Consider the following 18421-nt stretch of genomic DNA (forward strand, 5'->3'; position numbering starts at 1 on the left):
CCAAATATTAATGAATGTAGCTATATGTATCTGTAGCAAAATAAGGAAAAGAAGTTTATATAAGGGGCCAAACATTTGATCCTTTCTCTTGCAATGTGAAGTTATACAAAGCAACAAACGTATCACCTGGGTCTGATTATAAATCTCAGCTACATCCACAATCTTTTTATTTCAGTAGGTCAGAGTAAGAATTCCTGACAAGCAGCAGAGCCTGACAAGCAACATTCAAATGACTGTAAAGGTCCACTCCATATATTCAGATCTCATTCAGTGCTTTAAATATACAAAAAAAAAAAAAAAAAAAAAAATCTCGCAATTGACCATTCAAAAGAAACTGTTTATTTTGTCTGCCCTCTCACATGTATTAAAGAGTTTCCACCAAATAAATGACCACTGAATATATTTTCGGCTATAAAATATTCAACTTTATAATAAGATACTTGGAACCGGAGAGAAGTCACCCACAATGAACATAGTTAACTTTTGTTTCAAATATCTTCACTACATAAACCAATCAAGAATGAAATATCCTCATAAAAATAAGATCATCACATTTTTGGTTTCTCAAGGCCATAAAATAAATTTTGCTCCTGAAGGGCTAAAGTGAAGAGCTCCCACACCAAAACAGTTTAGTGAGGATCGTAATCCTTTGGGAAAAAACATTCAGAATACAGAAAAATTGGCATATTCCAGAATATGAACAAAAATTAAAAAAGCCAATGAGGTTATACCTTCTACCTTTATATTAAAACAGACCAATTTTTACTGTGGATTCAGATCATTTCATTTCTTATAAATGTCAACATCATAGACAAGGCAGCAATCCCATTATTATGCTACCAAACATAATGGTAAGAGAACATACTGTCTTCATTTAAAATTAATTATGTTCTTTATCTATGTTAGATATAAAGTTATTTTCCAGAATACATTTAAACTGTAAAATAGCCAAGGGTGTTTGGGTTGCAGTGCTATAGTGCTTGCAACAAAAGATAGATTTTTTTTTTTAGTTTAAACCTGAATAATCTATAATCCAGAAATTACTAGAAAAGTGCTAAAGTATCAAAAGTTTAACAATAATCCGTTTTAATGGTAAGGCAGTTCTAAAGCCTCAATCATACTTAAAGGAACTTATAAACACTGGTCAGCCACATACTGAAAATAGTGAAAGTTGCTATAGTTGGAATTTACATATATGTTTAACATTTATTCTAACAGACAGTAAAAATACTAAGTCAATAACATTACTGGAAATAGGATTTTATTGTATTTTATAAGGAACAATAGTGCCAACAAATATGCAGTGTTTATGTCATAATTTAGTGCTCTTTTAAAAACATTTTAATAGTGTATTGTTCTGTGTGTTACTTTGTAATTGCAACATATTTGCAAGACTTGTTATACTTTGGCTAGCTCACAAGCCTCGGGGGGGGGGGGTGTTATTATTCCCATCTATACTATGAAAGCAGGTCTTAACAAAAGAACAAATCAGTACTAATTTATCAAAATGTCACTACCGAAACTTCGTCGTAATGATTGTAGGAATTTAACATGACCACTACTAAGAGCAATAGCATTTATTGTTAGGAAATCCATTAAGATTTCAATGAAACTAAAATAATAATGACTAGAAATGTGTTTCATTGCTAGAAATGCATACTGACTGAAATATAAAGCTAAAATATAAATTATCTAATATATTCTGCTATACAATATATTCTATTAAAAATACAAGGCAAAAATCGCAGTATTAGCTACTAGGCAAAGTTGGGATTTACAGAACTGTTATACTAAGGCAAAACTCCTACCCATACTCCAATTTTTATGGTGTTTTAGTATCTTATTAGCCTTATTTTGGGTCCATTATGAAAAACAAACCTGATACTGCTACTGAAGCCTAATTCAGATGTTATAATCTTAGACCAATAAAGTGACCTGGAATTAACCTTTGAAAATGTAATGCCCTTCTTCAATTCTAACTCAATATACTCCGAATCAGTGCTGGTATCATGGTGTCTGAGACCATATATTTTAATCACCTCCAAACTTGGAAAAGCCAAAAAAGTTAAGATAATCTACCCTTTATAAACCAGCATACAAAACCAAAATCTGATGTATGGTCTGGGACATACTACCAATAAATTACAGCCTAAGATCATTCATTCTCCACTGAATTAAGACTTGCAACTAGATGTCAAACCAATTTACTTGAATATACATTTCCAAATAGTTTGCCATCTTCATCTTTTACCAAACGGGAAATTGAAGAAATGTTTTTCATGACTAAATCAAATTTCCTATCTATATTATTTTTCCTCACATCACAGATTCTAAAATGTATGGTAATTCGTGCAGGTAAAACTGCTAGGAATGTGCATGTGTTCAGTACTCACTTGCTTATCTCAATACCAAGAGGATTAGCAGGCCGTAAAGACAAAGGGGGCATCCCTCTGTTTCTGTCAGTGCGCATGTCATAGTAGTTGATTTCATCCACCCAGACAGCAGACTGATCTAGGATACCTAGATAAAACAAGCACACGTTGTTATAACAATAAACTCCGCCTAGTCTCATGAGGTTCTGAATTGCCGAAATGCATTAAAAAAAAACAACTTGAGTCTAAAACATATGTCTATGTATAATGGCTTGAGAAAAGCAGGATAAAACTAACATGGATGCTAACTTATAAACAGTTGTTAATGGATTCCATTTAAAAAATAGTTCTTTCACATAAATAAATAAATAAATATTTTATTTTTGTCCCCAAAGTGCTTTTTCAAAAGGCAACTGGATTTTTGTCAAGTCCAGTTGTCTTTTGGAAAAGCACTTTGGGGACTACCATGACCTGGATGACTAAGCACAGATATTTAATTGTTGAGGGTTTTGCCACTATAACGCAAATGTACAGTAAAAGGAAAAAAGTTAACTCACAAGTAAAAAAGGTGCATGTTTTCTCCTTTTTCCACTGTTTAATATCACAAATTGAAACAACTAGTGCAAGATAGGATAACAAGTAGGATATAGGAACCAATGTAAAATTAAGTTGTGTCATCACAGCATTTTTATTTGGAATTCACACCTAAATTTACCAAAATTGATTGTTCATAAATCTGGGGAATTTGATGTTAGCTTGAGCAGGCTCCCAATCTCCTGGCCTCTCAGAAATACCTAAAAGCCTGGCTCTGCCATCTTGCTTGAGGCTCTCAGAGGAACATATAGTCATGGGGCTGGTCAGGGCCCTGAAAACTCTCTCCCCGCCTTTTAATTAACTTTAAATATCTTGCCCTATTTTAACTTTGTATCTTCAGTTTTTAACATTTTATATGTTTTTAACATTTTGTCTGTACACTGCCCAAAGTCCCTGTGTAAGAAAGACGGGCGGTCTCTAAATGTAATAAATAAATAAAATATCTTAAGTCATGATCAATAACTAAGAAAAACTTTATATTGAATATAAGCCTTTTTCTCAGAGAAGGCTTCAATGTGGTAAAGTAGTACTTTACACAATCTTGACTTTAATTCCAATATATTCACTAAGGGAACTTCAAACAAAAAATCTGCAAAGGTTTATTCCCCCAAAGTTTACCCAATTAACCACACATCCAGATCTTATCAATAGTTCATTTTTAAAAACTTAAACAACATATTATGTGTTAGAAAAATTATACACATATACACACCTATTTTTTCAGGCTTCAGAAGTTTAAAAGAAACAGTAGAAGTCCCGTTCCCTCCTGACTTTGTAGTTACGATGATATCTCCTTTGTCATTCTTAGCTTGACCAACTCGACACACAATTTTGCTGGCAGACATCCATTCAGCAGTGAGAAGGCAGTTGTGTCCACAGATGGTCAAGCCTTGGTTAATGAAGATTCAGAGAAATCAGAGAAGTAAAATTTGTTTATGAGAATTTTAAAAATGTCATTATCTCCAATGTGTCTGAAATGCTTTTATTTACAAATATGACTCATATTACCGTAACTGTGCTTATAGATACGGTTTTCATATAGTTTAAATGGATCTTAAGGGATGTTCTACATATAAAAACTAGATATACTCAGCTTTACCCACCACCTGAAAATGAAATTAAAGACACAATATAAAATCAATACAACCCAGGTGGCCAGAAAGGCCCAACAGAGACTCCACTTCCTTAGGGTCTTGTGAAAGAACAAAGCGGAGCAACAACTGATGACCTTATTTTACCGCTCCACTATAGAAAGCGTTCTCTCACATTGCATTATGGTGTGGTGTGCTGGCTTGACAGCCGCGGATAGAAAGACATTACAGAGGGTGGCGAGTACAGCACAAAACATCTTGGGCTGTTCTCTGACACCACTAGATGACATCGCTAGGGCCTGCTGCCTTAGAAGAGTGAGGAAAATCTTCAGGGACGACTCACACCCTGGTCAGTACTTCTTTACTCTACCATTGGGCAGGAGATGTAGAAGCACAGCCAGCCGCACCAACAGGCTACCCATGGGCTGTCAGACTCCTAAATGGGAATGACTCCATGTATGATAGACTTGTGGGGTTGGTGCGTTGTGCAATATGTTCACGTGGTGTAATAAGATTGTGTGTTGTTGTCACTGTGAATTGTGTCGGGGGGGTGCACGAAGGAAGGCTTAGCCAATCTCATTGTACACTTGTTGTACTTGGACAATAAAGGTTGATTTGATTTGATTTGAAACACTTAAAAAAGGTCAAGAATGCCCTTTTGCCATAATTGTTAAGGGAATCACTGCAATTATTAAGTGAATCATGAAGTTGTTAAACAAATCTGGCTTCCCCCATTGACTCTGTTTGTCGGAAGCCAACTGGGAAGTTTACAAATGGTTACACAACAGGCTACATGACCCCGAGACAGTGCACCTGTCATAAATACATTCCAGTTGCCAAGCACCTAAATTCTGATCACGTAACCATAGGGATGCTGCAACGATTGTGAGAAAAACAGTATTAAATCACATTTTCCACTATCGTTGTAACTTTGAACGGTTACTAAATGAATGGTTGTAAGTGGAGGACTACCTATCATGGCTGGTAGTTGATCTGTGCAAAGTTTAATTCCAAAACAACCAACAGATCGGACCGTTTCTCCTTCGCCAAAAAGCTAAAAACTACTCCCTCCTTCATACAGAAAGCGTCCAAGAAGAACTTTCCCTCCCCAATTTGCCTGTCTATAGAAGGTTCCACAGTTAAAAAATATCTGCTGGGTTTTTCATGTTGTTAACTCCCTTCTTAACCTTATTCATTAGAATCTGGAGACTTTGTTTTGGGATTAACAGATTCCAGGCCAGGACGCTATCAGATATCTGATGCTGGATATACAATATGTAAATAAATCTGAAAGAACAGATTCCATCTTTGTGTCAGTGGTTGGAAGAAAAGGATTGGAGAAACAGTGAGGAAGAATCAATTCATGGGCAACACTTTTAAAATGAATCCACTGCTTTGCTTCTCTGCTGGGCTCCATTCTGTTTGTGGAAGCAAAGCAGGCAGCAAAAGGAAATTTAACTAAATTTGCTCCGTTTGATTGGAGAAATTTGGAAAAAAAGAAATGGTTTTCTTAAACTGTCTCTGCATTGGATAGTACGTCGCATCTAGCATGGATTTCCACTTCCATCTTCCTTTCCAGCTGTTCAGTGACAAAGAAGGTAAAAAATGAAACAAGGAACAGATTTTGAGATCCCTTTGTTACCCAAGGAAGAAAAAAACTTGACTTTTCTTTCTTTGGAATACCTGAAATTCAAAAGCAACGTTCTCTATTTATTCAGTTTTGTTGTCTATATTTTGAGGATTTTTAAACCTTTCTTTACTCATACCGTATTTCCCTGAAATTAAGACCCGGTCTTATATGTATATATTGCCTCCAAAAGAGGCACTAGGTGTTAATTTCGGTGAATATCTTACCTTAGGACCACCAGTCAGGCCTCCCACACTCCGACACCTGTCATGCTGCTGACTGACTTCTTCTGCTCTGCTTGCTGCCACTTGGACACCATGTGGTGCATTGCGCTGTTTCCGCTCCACCCGGCAGGATGCCACATGGTGCTTTGCACCATTTCTGCTGCTCATGGCAAGAAGCCACACGGTGCTTCGGACCATTTCTGCTGCTTGCAGCAAGAAACGGCCCAAAGAGCTGCGCGGCGTCCTGCCACGAGCACCAGAAACAGCCCAAAGCGCCATGTGGCTTCTTTCTGCGAGCAGCACAAACGGCACAAAGCACCACGCGGCATCCTGCTGCAAGCAGCAGCAATGGCCCGAAGCGCTGTGCAACCTCCTGCCACGAGCAGCAGCACTGGCGTGACAAGCCATGAAACTTGACAAGTGTTGGGGCATGGGAGGCCTGGCTGCGGTGGTCCTACCGGTAAGCGGTTGCAGGGTGCGTGGGGCAACTTCACCCCCCCGCCCCTACCCTAGCTTGATTTTTAGGCGTGCACCTCGCCCCAAAACTAGGGCTTATTTTTGGAGTATGGCTTATGTTAGGCCCACCCCCCAAAATCAAGCTAGGGCTTACTTTTTGCCTGGGTCTTACTTTCAGGGAAACACGGAATATTTAAAGGGTATTGCATACACACATACACACACACACACACACACACAATGTGTGTGTGTGTATGTATGTATGTATATCTCTCTCTCTGTGTGTGTGTGTATTAGCAATACTCATTAAATATATAAGAAAAAAAGGTTTAAAAATCCTCAAAATATAGACAACATGGCCAAGTAAATAACTTGAGAAGATAAATATAAAAATTCAAAGTTTTTAAATGATGCTTAAAACTTAGCATTGAGGTTAACCTACTGTAGAGGGGACAGATGTTACTACAGGTGGACTTTAATGACCACATGTTCAGCAATTGTCTGAACTTATGGTGGCATCAGTTGTTACAACTTATGCTTGTTACGAGTTGTCCTCAGAGTTCTGGCCAACTGCAGTGTACCCATGGTCATGTGACTGCAATTTGGGCATTTAGAAAACAGCCTGGATTTCGGACCAACCATCATAGTATCCCATGGTCAGATGATTGTGATTTGCAACTTTCCCTGTTGGCTTAGCAAAATCAATGACGAAGCCTGCAAGAAGTCAAAGTCATCTGTCATGTGAGCTTCTCACTTGATGACTGAGACTGCCAGAACTACCATTGCAAAGCCATGCAGTCATATGACATCAAACTTTTAAAAGCACACTGCTAAGCAAGGGCAATTCTGCTATCATTACTGTCATAAACCAAAGACTGTGGTTGCTTATTCATCCACTATGATTAGCTTAGTTGCCATCAACTAATCACTTCTTCAAATTCATAACACAGAATTATTAGAAATGGTAATTGGTGCTCCTGATGAAGCAGTGTGGAATGAATTCTACTATTTTTACTTATTTATTATTTCAACCTTAAGCTGCCCGCTTACCTGACAACTCTGAATGGTTTACAGAAATTTAAAAATAATATCACAACAATAAAAGCTGCTATGCCAGGAAAAAAGTCCTATGTAATATTCAGCCTGTTCATGTATCACACTAGGCTAATACCTATGGAAAGAACTGGGTTTTAATGCTTTCTTAAGGTCAGGGACATGGATCTAAGGAAGGAATGGTGCTTCAAAGGTAGGTAAAGTGACAGAGAAGGCCCAAGATAACATCTTTTTATTGATGGGATCCGGATTACATCAACAATATCCAATCTTACAGAATGAACAGAAATGGTCAGAGAATCTGGTTCTGTAAATATCCAGGCCTTCATCCACGGTTGTTATATAAGGATTTATAGATGACTACCAGCACCTTATATTGCACCTTGAAGCCACTGCAGTACTTCATGAAGAAGTATAAATTGTGGTATTAAGACATGCCCATAACTATTGACACTACTGTGTTCTGGATCAGTCATAACTTCCTAGTGGTCTTCAAAGCCAGCTCCATATGAGCACACTGCAATAATCCAGAGACAAGATGACCAGTTGTGCCCTCCTAGTACACAAAATGAATCACCACAAAAGTAAAAACTTACCTATCAGATCTGTTGGTCCCGTTCCCAGGTTTTCTCCTCGAATTGTGACCTTAGTCCATGCAATGCCTTCCTTAGGAGAAATGCCCGTCACAAGAGGAGGTTTACGTGTATGAGACATACTTGTCTTTCTTCTTTGATCAAAAGATGCAAATACTCCACAAACTAATTAGCAAAAACATACAACATATAAACTGTTTATATACCATCTTTATGATAAACATGGAACACTCGATTGATATAGCTTGTTAAATTGCAATTAGTATTTATCTGTTGCATTTCTACCTTGGTGCAACCCAATAACCTTTGGTGGATTATATGATAAAAGGAAATTAAAATATCAATGGTACATGTAAAATTTCAGTTCAATCACTAAACTGGAAAATCCATAGGTATTATAAGATCAATACAATTTTGATGATAGTATAAACATAAATGCAATTTTTAAGAAAAGACCAACCATGAGATTTTTACCCCAGATTATATGTTGATGGTACCAGTTCTCTGTGAATTGTTTTTTTTTATGAAAGTTAACATGATATGGATGCATTGATTCCTACAACATCAATGTGACACTTTTTAGCCATCATCATTATATGAATTTATTCTATGGTCTATTCACTTCCAACTGGATACTGTACTTTTAAAATAACCTGTGACCTCCAAATGTTGGCCTCCAATTCCCATGAGACCAAGTTATTATTTGGGGATGACTGGAGTTATAGTCCAAACAACATCTGAAAAATCACAAATTCCCCAGCACTCCTATATAGACTATTAAGATTGCTGGTAGCTTCATTTAAACACAAAAGTAGGGCCAAATGATCTTCTGACCCTAAACCATGAGATTATCTGCACAACTGCCTGGCACCATTAAAAAATAAGTGGATAGAGAGCGGGTATATATTTAAAGTCCCTTCAACTGTTATCAGAGAAGATTATTTCATGTCGAAACATCTCCAACCTCAAGATCAAAATCAAAGGGTGGAGGGCAGGGATGCTGCTTGAGTGCTTGTTGACAGGTTTAACTTGATTCCCTGAGATTTAACGCAGGATTTATGACGACGATTCCAAACCTGCTTCTAAGATGACTCTGGTCCAAGGGCTGGCGATAAACTTTCGAGACGCCGAGCCAGCTAAGCGTTTACTACGTACAAAAGCATCTTCTGTAAAGCAAAATAAGGCACACCCTCCGCGTCGTTTAAGGCAAAATAAGGCTCAGCCGACGCCCACTCTCGCTGGGCTCACACAACAGCAACGCCCCAGCGGTCGCTCACCAGTAAAAGACAATGGCAACGCCACACAAACCCAGCTTGTCCCCTTCCCGCCGCCCCTCCCGCCCCCCCCCCGCCATATCCCACTTAAACTGACCTACCGGTTAGCGCAAGAGGTAGTCTGACCTCTCCCCCCACAGCGTCCGAGAAGGGCGGAGCATTCAGATTGGTCCAATCCGCCGAGCGGAGCAGAAAGGACACGTGACAGGACTAGCCAAAGACGGGAAGCCTTCGCGTAAATCCGAGAGCGCACGTGACGAGACTCAAGGGGAAGTGCTGGCTGGTTGAGGCTGAGCTGTCACTCAGTCAACTTCCAGCCAATGGCTCGGCAGAAGTGGGCGGGAAGGTGAGCGGACGTTCCCATTCCTCTAGCTAGGGACAGAGAAGGCGGTAGAGCGAAGGGAAAGGGGAGTTGTGTTTTTTGACGTGGAGCGGGTGGAATCGTAATATTTTATTTCAGAAAGCTGTCAGTTCGCTAATTATAACCCAGAGGGCCAAAACGGGTGCTATTTTTCTTTATTAACATTTAAAGAGTAAAACATAAAAAGAATTTTCCATGCACCAAAGGTGCTTTTTCAAGAGGCAACTGGATTTTCATGTTTTTCTTTGAAGACATTTCACTTCTCATCCAAGAAGCTTCTTCAGCTCAGAAGCTTCTCATCCAAGACGTTTCTTCGGCTCAGAGTTGAAGAAGCTTCTTGGATAGGAAGCAAAACGTCTTCAAAGAAAAACATGAAAGTCCAGTTGCTCTTGAAAAAGCACCTTTGAGACAACCATGATGACTGGATGACTGAGAATCTCCATGGAAATTTTCCATGTAGTTTTTTTTTTTTTTAAGCACACCTGATGTTGAACTAGGCTGGAAAAAGGGGGGGGGAAATGCACATCCATTTTGGCAGGTGTTTTTTTTTTTGTTAAGTACTATAAATGTGCTTAAATTTATGTCTTACATTCAAGATGCTTGAAGCTGCATATGTAATATTCCTCTTCATAGCTGTGCTGTATGTCCAAAAGTCCTACGAGTACATTTGGGTGACAGAGAATGACTTGCTCAAAGTATAGTTCCATGACTTAGGATAAATTGGAATGCATTTTTCATCATTTTCCATGTTGATGTCAAGCAGTTAATAGTGAATTACCAGAAGAGTGGCGGGTAAACAATGTCTAGCAATAGATGACTTTTTAGATTGTTAATTAAGGGTGGTGATGGTGAAACACTGTTCATTCTTTTGGCTGCTTTTTCCGATTTAGAAGAAAGTTCAAGAAGAGTTCAAAAATCTCACGCAAGATGTCCCCATTTGGTTTGCTTGGCAAACATCTTAATGTTTCTGGAAAAAAAAATGGGATTATGGAAATAGCTGTGCAGAATGATAAAGGGTTTACACAGTGAGGTAGAATTCAAGTAAAATCTAATTAATCAGCTATTTGACATTGAATTGATATTTTGGGTAGGAAAGTGGTACATTTTTTCAGACATCATCTGATTGAAAAATGCACCAACAAAATTTGTGTTTAAAACTTTAGTAGAAGACCTATGTATAAGAAAAGAATGGAACAATGTTACAAAAAAATCTCTGTGTATTTTTCTGACATCTGTAAAGCAAGGAATGTTACTGAGAATAAAAATATATAGCAACAAAATACACCAGAGACATTAATTACATCAAAACAGGTGCCCAACTGAAAATATTTGGAATTAAATTATAGTACTATAAAACAAATAAAAGACTACAAATTTGATGGATTAAAAATAAATAACAAGAAGGAAATGCATATGTATGTGGTCTCTCTGTGTGTGTGTGTGTGTGCGTCTGTATATATATATGTGTGTGTGTGTGTGTGTGTGTGTGTGTTATTTTTTTTTCATAGTCCTCTAGTCTACAGTGGCAAAACATTTAGATAGATAACCATTGGAATTAAGATGGAACTAGACAATAATATTAGAGCTAATAGCAGTATACTTTAGAGGATTTTAAATATTGGCACACTATATGTCTTTTCATTATAATATGGATGCATGTAATAAAAATGTTGAGCTTCCTAAAGTCTATTTCTAATCAACTGTTTTCATGCTTATTGCAGAACACTTGAAAAAAAATCCTCACTGGAATGATGAGCATGAAGCAGATTTAAAGCATTACGTTTTTTGATTTGACCACTCTTTGAAACTGATAAACTAACAGGATTGGTATTTTTTAAAAAAATAAACATGCAAAGCTTGTTTTTGCACAACTTTTGTTTGTAAAAGTATTCGTTAAGGATTTTTATAGCATGCATTGTACTATAATTATTTGTAGTGTCAAAAGCTGCCAAAAGGTTTTTGCCTGCAGTGAATTTCCTACACCCGTTGATTATGTCTACTCATTTTGACTCACTTGTCCTCTCCCCTGCATTACCAGGTCTCTTTTTGCTGTTTCTGTCATCAGTGTACCCTGTCTTTAGCCATGCAGGAAACAGGGACTTGTAACAGGAACTTGGATATTTCCAGCAGAAATTCCTAGCTATGCCACCCAGGTTGCAGCTTTCTTTCCTACATAGGTTTGTTTAGTAATTGAATTCCAAAAAGCTAGATTAAAAATATTTTATTGAGATTAAAAAAAATAGGGTAAGACAAGATGCCATCATGTGAAATTTTAATTCATAGAAAATGCATGAGAGAATTTCCTTAACTCATGTAATGAATAATTGATGCCCAGCTTTAAGAGGCATTAGTAGTACCCTGTCAGGGGAGGAAAAACAGGACATAGTAATATAAATCTTTGTACAGGCGCTGGAAATCCAGTAACTACAGGGTGCTTTCTATAGAGACCGCCCAGTCCTCGAAGATCATGCTACCAAAATTCAGATGCAAACCATCAAAGAATTTTCCATGAATTTTCAAAGAAAATCAGTAAAAATACATGCATTAAATCCCCTAAAAGGGAGAACATTCTAATCTTGAGGTTGTTAAAGTGAAAGCATGGTTGTTAAACAAATCCAGCTTCTCCCATTGATTTTGTCTGTTGGCAGCTGGCTGGGAAGATCGAAAATGAGGGCCACATGATTCCAGGACCCTGCAACCATCATAAATACATATGAACTGCCAAGCATCCAAATTTTGATCATGTGACTGAGGGGATGCAACCACAGTCATAAGTCCAAGAACTGGCTGTAAGTTACTCTTTTCACTGCTGCTGTAACTTTGGCCGTTAAACGGTTGGTTAAGTCAAGGTAGTCTGCAACTGTAGTTATCTGAAAAAATCTAATTGTTTTTAATCCCTCTAAAGAATTGTAGAGCAAGATTCATGACAGCTTTCCCTTGTGTTATGAATATTATAAATCCTGTTGTTGCATAATAAATGTATTTCTCCAAGCTATCCAGCAGAAGCTTGGAACGAATAAGCTAAACAAGATGAATTTCCAAGTCATTTTATGAGGGTTGCATGTTTGTTTAAAAAGTAAGGAAAGTTTGTCATTTTGTACAAGAATTGGTGATGAATCTTAAATTTCACTTAAGCCCTCTATATAGCTCTAAGTTACTTGAAATGAAAAAAATAAAGTAGGAGGTAATTATGGTATAGGAAAAGAAAGAACTGGAATTAATTTCTCTTCTTACATTTGCAGATGCAGATGACTGACATGTTGATTTCAGTACCTTTTTAAACAAGGCAATCCTTCTGATTTCTAATCAGAACTCATGTATAATATAATAATATATTCCCCGAGTATATTATTTAAAATGTTATTTTAACATTTGAGCTCAAAGAGGCAATCAAGGTCTCGTGAACCAACTTATAAAAGTTGAATACTTGACCTCAAAAGTGTAAAAATTGATAAGAAAAAAAAAAGAATAAGGATTTGAGGTCACCCAGTTTAATATCGTGCTCTATGGCCCTTGTTCCCTTATGCGATCCAAATATTGATAGCATCTAAATTGAAATGTCTTTGGCTCCAAAGCAGATATCTACAATCTTAAATGCGATAACCAATTTGTATAATTCCCATAAAGCGAATGCCTCAATTTCCCTTTCAAATAATCCCCTGCCCCCAAGTTCATCATCCAGGATACAGAGAGAGCCTATTTTGACATAGGAAAACCAAAATAATCACAGCACTCAACAGCGCCATTAAGACTTTTGAGTCACCGGGGGATTAGCAGTCTGGACTTGAAGCAGATGCTATAAAAGCACTTGATCGAGAAGTTCGGTGCCTATTTTTGACCGCGCTGCAGCTGTGAGGGATTGCTGCCACTAACTGTGGAATCAAGCTCAGGAGAAAACCCTGGGCACAGTTCCGGCATCCGAAATAAATTAAAGTAAACAGTGTTGCTCTCTCTCATCCACCCTGTTAGCAGCCTCTCGGCCAAACGGGAGACCACACACCCAGACCACACAGCGCCAGCTGAACTCAGTCGCACGCAACATGGAGCTGCTGTCACTCAGCTGAGTTATTGGGGATGATGGGGGGTGGGAAAGTGTGTGTGTATTTAAGAAAGCTGCTTGTCGCCTTCCCCTCTAATCTCTGCAGCTGGCTGGAGTTCTGTGTGGCTTGCAGGAGAAACTGGGGGTCTTTGGTCCTTGCTGAGAACACAGACAAGCCTCTGGAGAACTGTACCCCCATCCCCAAACAGTGATTAGTATGGGCAAAATTCTTTTGAGTACTAACCAAAATTATGCCAGTGTTAACTATGAAAGAAATACTTTAAAAAGAGACCTCCTTGTTTATGCTTATTTATTGAAGAGATGGTAGATAGCGACCCATGCTATGTGCTTTAACTCTGGGTGGATCACAGCAACAGCCATAACATAAAAACAATAAAAAAATTAATAACATCCAAGTCCCAATCTGTAACACTTTAAAACTATGCTTGCCAATTCATTTAAAAAAACACACACACAACTCACAATCACTGGGTTCCAGCCTTCTGTGTGGGCTTTCTACTGCTCCTAAACTGCACTTGCACGTATTATTGATCTCACGTTGTCGACTCTGTTTCTCAACTGAGTCAGTTTATTTTAATTCAGGTATGGCGGTCCATCTCAAACCATATCTGGAGAATTTCACTTTGCTGAAACTTTGGATTTCCTGTGGGTAAACCATTGGGAGGAAATTTCCTGAAATCGTCCAGTTTCCCCACTTCATTCCCTTGTAGAGGTTCAATCACTGTAGTATATTACAAAGATACAGGCAATCCTCAACTTACAAGTGTTAACTTAGTGACCGTTCGAGGTTACTACAGCTCTGAAAAAAGTGACTTATGACCATTTTTCACACTTACAACTGTTGCAGCATCCCCATGGTTACATGATCAAAATTCAGAGGCTTGGCAACTGGTTCATATTTATGACGGCTACAGTGTCACCGGGGTCATGTGATTTATTTATTTATTTATGAGACTTATATACCGCTTTAAGTGCAAGCACTCTCTAAGCGGTGTACACCAGTAAGCAATGTATATATATATTCACATTGCCCCCAACAATCTGGGTCCTCATTTTACCTACCCTGGAAGGATGGAAGGCTGAGTCAACCTTGAGCCGGTGAGATTTGAACCGCTGACCTGCTGAACACAGTCAGCTAAAGTGGCCTGCAGTACTGCACTCTAACTGATGCGCCACCTCGACTCTGATCCCCTTTTAAAATCTTCTGACAAGCAGAGTCAATGGGAAAGCCAAATTCACTTAACATCCACATTGCTAACTAATAGCTTCAGTGATTCACTTAACAAGCGCAGCAAGAACGGTTGTAAATTGGGGCAAAATTCGTTGAACAAATGTCTCGCTTAACAACAGAAAATTTGGGCTCAATGGTGGCCGTCAGGCGAGGATTACCTGTACTAATATTTCATAGGAGTTTAAAGTGCAGCTGAGGAATGCACTCTACCTGCATCCACTCTAGCTGCCCCAGTAGCAACTGCTTATATCTTGGAAATCATCAGTGAAATGTACAGAACGTATAACTAAATGCAGATTGGATGGAGGACCGGCTGGCTCGTTATTTCCTTGGTCATTCAAGGGCAGGAGTTGCGAAGACAAACAGAAATTTGCTTCAAACTTTGCTCCTGAGAATTGAGGTATGAAAAATGGAGGTGGCGAGTTCAGAGTGATGACAGAGAAGTGTCGAGATTCAGAGCGAGCGAAATTCAGAAAGATGAACTAAGTTAACCTCATCTGATCCTATTATGCATGTTGGAATATAAGCAGTATACGTGTGTGTGTTCACATACATTTAACAAAAAAAGGGGGGGGGATTCAGTCTCCAGACTTATGAGCAAATCAATAGAGGCAATGCTTGGCTTATGATCACAATAGGGATCAGAATTCCTGTTGCTGAACAAGGCAGTTGTTAAGTGTGTTACACCTGAATTTATGACCTTTCTTCTGCCACGGTTGGTAAGCAAATCATTGCAGTTGTTGAATGAATCCTGCAGTTGTTAAGTGACTCCAGTTTACCCCATGGACTTTACTTGTCAGAAACTGGCTGGGGACACCACACGTGGTGGTCACAGGAACCCGAGACACGGCAACCATTGAAAGTGCATGCCTATTGCAAAGTGCCCAAATTTTGATCAACGCTGCAACAGTTGTAGGTACGGTCATCAGTCTCTTTTTCCAGTGTTATTGTAGCTTCACACAAGACAGTTTTACAAGAAAAATATTCGTAAGGGAGGCACCCCAGGGGGAAAGGCCCTGCTCCTGTCAACCACCAATGTAATTCCACAACAGATGGAACCTTCAGTCTGCCTTCTCTGCCATATTTAATGGGACAGGCACATATAATTGAGGAGAGGTGGTTCTTCAAATAACTTGGCCTGTTGCCATGAAGATCTTTAAAGGTTACAAGCACGCTGAATTGGAAACAAACTGGCAACCCATACAGCTCATTGAACAGAGGAATAACATGTGCTTGTTGCATGCTATGGCATTCTATACCAGTCAAAACCTCCAGATACTCTTCAAGGGCAACCCCATATACTTCAATCAGGAAGTGACTAGGGCACAAATGACTATGAGTAGAGCCCTCTGGTTTAGGAATGGGCACAACAGATGCACAACATTGATGAGAGTTGGACACCCCCTCCCCAGCCCAACTAAGAAATAATCTAGGAACACCCCAACTAAACTGGGTCAACAGCAGCCTGAGGCTAAAACAGCAAACACTTGACACACACAATGAGGAACCAGCTAGCAGCAATCAGGACACAACAATAAAAGTAATTAACACCTTTTAGGCAAGAAAAAGGAACTAACAATAGTCACAAACCAGCAAATCAAGAAAGACAAATTTTAACTCACCAATTAGAAATGGTAAGTTTGTTACCAATCAGAAATGACAAGTTTGGAAACCACAAAAGGGTATAAAAACCCCTGTTTAAAGATCACTCTGTCTAGCTAGCCGGGGACTCGAGCTGAATTGTCACTCAACGCTGATCCTCGAAATAAAACCTCTTTCTGGTAGCTGGCTTCACGATCTATTTCTTCTGCACTGTGCCGTCAAGGAGAATCCCGGCTGGAAGAACCGAACGGGGGAGTTCCTCCCAACAACATGAAGCTATGCAAAGGTCCCTCCTAACTATGATTGCTGCCTGCTCTTCAAGTAGGAGTCATGAGTCCAGGAAGACAACTAGATTGTGCCCCAGGTCTGTCTGGGCAGTGCAACCCCAACCACCACCATGCCAGACTCCTAGAACTGGCAGGTCCCCAAGCCACTCAGCCTTGCTAGGGTTCAGGTGAAGCCCATTGTTCCCATCCAGACTCTTATATCCTCCAGGCACTGGGGTAAGATGTTCACAGTATCACTTAATTTACCAAGGGTAAAGATTAAAAAAACTGGGTGTCATCACTGAACTGGAGAGAGAAAAAAAAAGAAAAACCAGTGCAACACCATGCTGCCCATTCCCCAATCTTCTAAGCTGATCCAGAAGGACACCAGAGTTGCTAGTATCAAAAGCATTGAGAGCTCATGCAGGATAAGAATGGATGCCCCCCTGCCGCAACTTGCCCTCTCCAGAAATCATCTAAAAATGCAACCAATACCTTTTCTCTCCCATATCCAGGCCTGCATCTCATCTGAGATTCAAACAATCCCTTTCTTCTAAGTTCCTTTAATTTCTGAAAGACTATTTCCTCACCTTTCAGAGTTAGTGATACAATCCAGAGAAACCCCCACTGTCCTCACCAAGTGGCCCTCAGGAGGAAGCAGAACATCCCTAGGCACTTTAGCTGCACTAGGTTTCAGTGCTATTAAGATACCAACCCACCCCTCCCTCCACTGCAACACACACACACACACACACACACACACACACACAGAGAGAGAGAGAGAGAGAGAGAGAGAGAGAGAGAGAGAGAGAGAGAGGGAGAGGGAGGGAGAGAGATACTTCCCTTGCTGCTCCCAATAGCTGATAGAAGACTTCCATTCACCCCACCTTCCCAATTCTTCCTCTGGCTTACATTGAGAGGGAGGAATTAGTCTTCAGCCCACAGTGAAAACTTCAACTGATGGAGCCATGTCTTTTTTTTTGTTGTTTCCTTTTGGGGGGCCACCCGGAGAGAAGGCAAAAATGCCAAACAAGGGGGACAGGGGTCCACAGTGACCTGCCATTCTATTGTAACCCCTCTCCACTTGGCCACTGGCCACACTCCAAAACCCTAATGTCCTTAGCAGCAAGGAAAACAGATGGTACAGAAAGGAACTGTCCAATAGCAAGGTGTTCCAGCAGGGGAAAACAAAAACACACTTTAGGAAGGACTATCTCCAACTACAAGTGCAGTCCACAGTTACAGTCAGAACAGAATACAGCCCAAAATTCCAGTTCGTTTCTCAGTCTGCTCCTCCAGAAACAGCCCCAAAGCCATCGCTGCCAGTCCACAATACAGTTGACTCAGTGGGTGTGGCCAGTGCCACAAGATGAAATCCTACTACTGTCCACTCCCCCAACTCTCCAGCTCGAACAAATTGAAAAGTCCACTTCTACCTGGATAGGTGCCACCAAAAACATCCTCACCACACTGCAACATGACAGCTGCGAGGTCAGCTCAACCACAGCGCCCTCTCTGCCATCTGCCTGCCATGCACAATGCTCCACCATTGCTTTGCAAGTCAAACCCTTAGCTTATTTTACTTTATTAATGACCCTTAGTGTGGAGTTTGCAGAT

General features: G+C 39.5%; 1 protein-coding gene across 6 annotated transcripts in view; it reads right to left on the bottom strand.

Annotated features, from left to right (window-relative positions):
- EXOC2 (exocyst complex component 2) overlaps positions 1–9474 on the bottom strand; it is an 84033-nt gene extending 74559 nt beyond the window's left edge. The window contains exons 1-4 of one of the 6 annotated variants that reach the window (XM_039347174.1): positions 9386–9474; positions 8014–8175; positions 3679–3855; positions 2394–2520 (exon numbers count right to left, since the gene is read on the bottom strand). In XM_039347174.1, coding sequence (XP_039203108.1) covers positions 2394–2520; positions 3679–3855; positions 8014–8131 — 422 coding nt within the window. In that variant the 5' untranslated portion in view covers positions 8132–8175; positions 9386–9474. Of the gene's footprint in view, positions 1–2393; positions 2521–3678; positions 3856–8013; positions 8176–8974; positions 8995–9086; positions 9318–9385 lie in introns of those variants that run through there. The other 5 variants (XM_039347179.1, XM_039347186.1, XM_039347202.1 and 2 more) reach the window with 5 other exon arrangements.
- Between the last annotated feature and the right edge of the window lie 8947 nt (positions 9475–18421).

This window comes from Crotalus tigris, unplaced genomic scaffold (assembly GCF_016545835.1).
Source record: "Crotalus tigris isolate CLP2741 ecotype Arizona unplaced genomic scaffold, ASM1654583v1 scf7180000017555.296843, whole genome shotgun sequence".
NCBI classification, from domain to species: domain Eukaryota; kingdom Metazoa; phylum Chordata; class Lepidosauria; order Squamata; family Viperidae; genus Crotalus; species Crotalus tigris.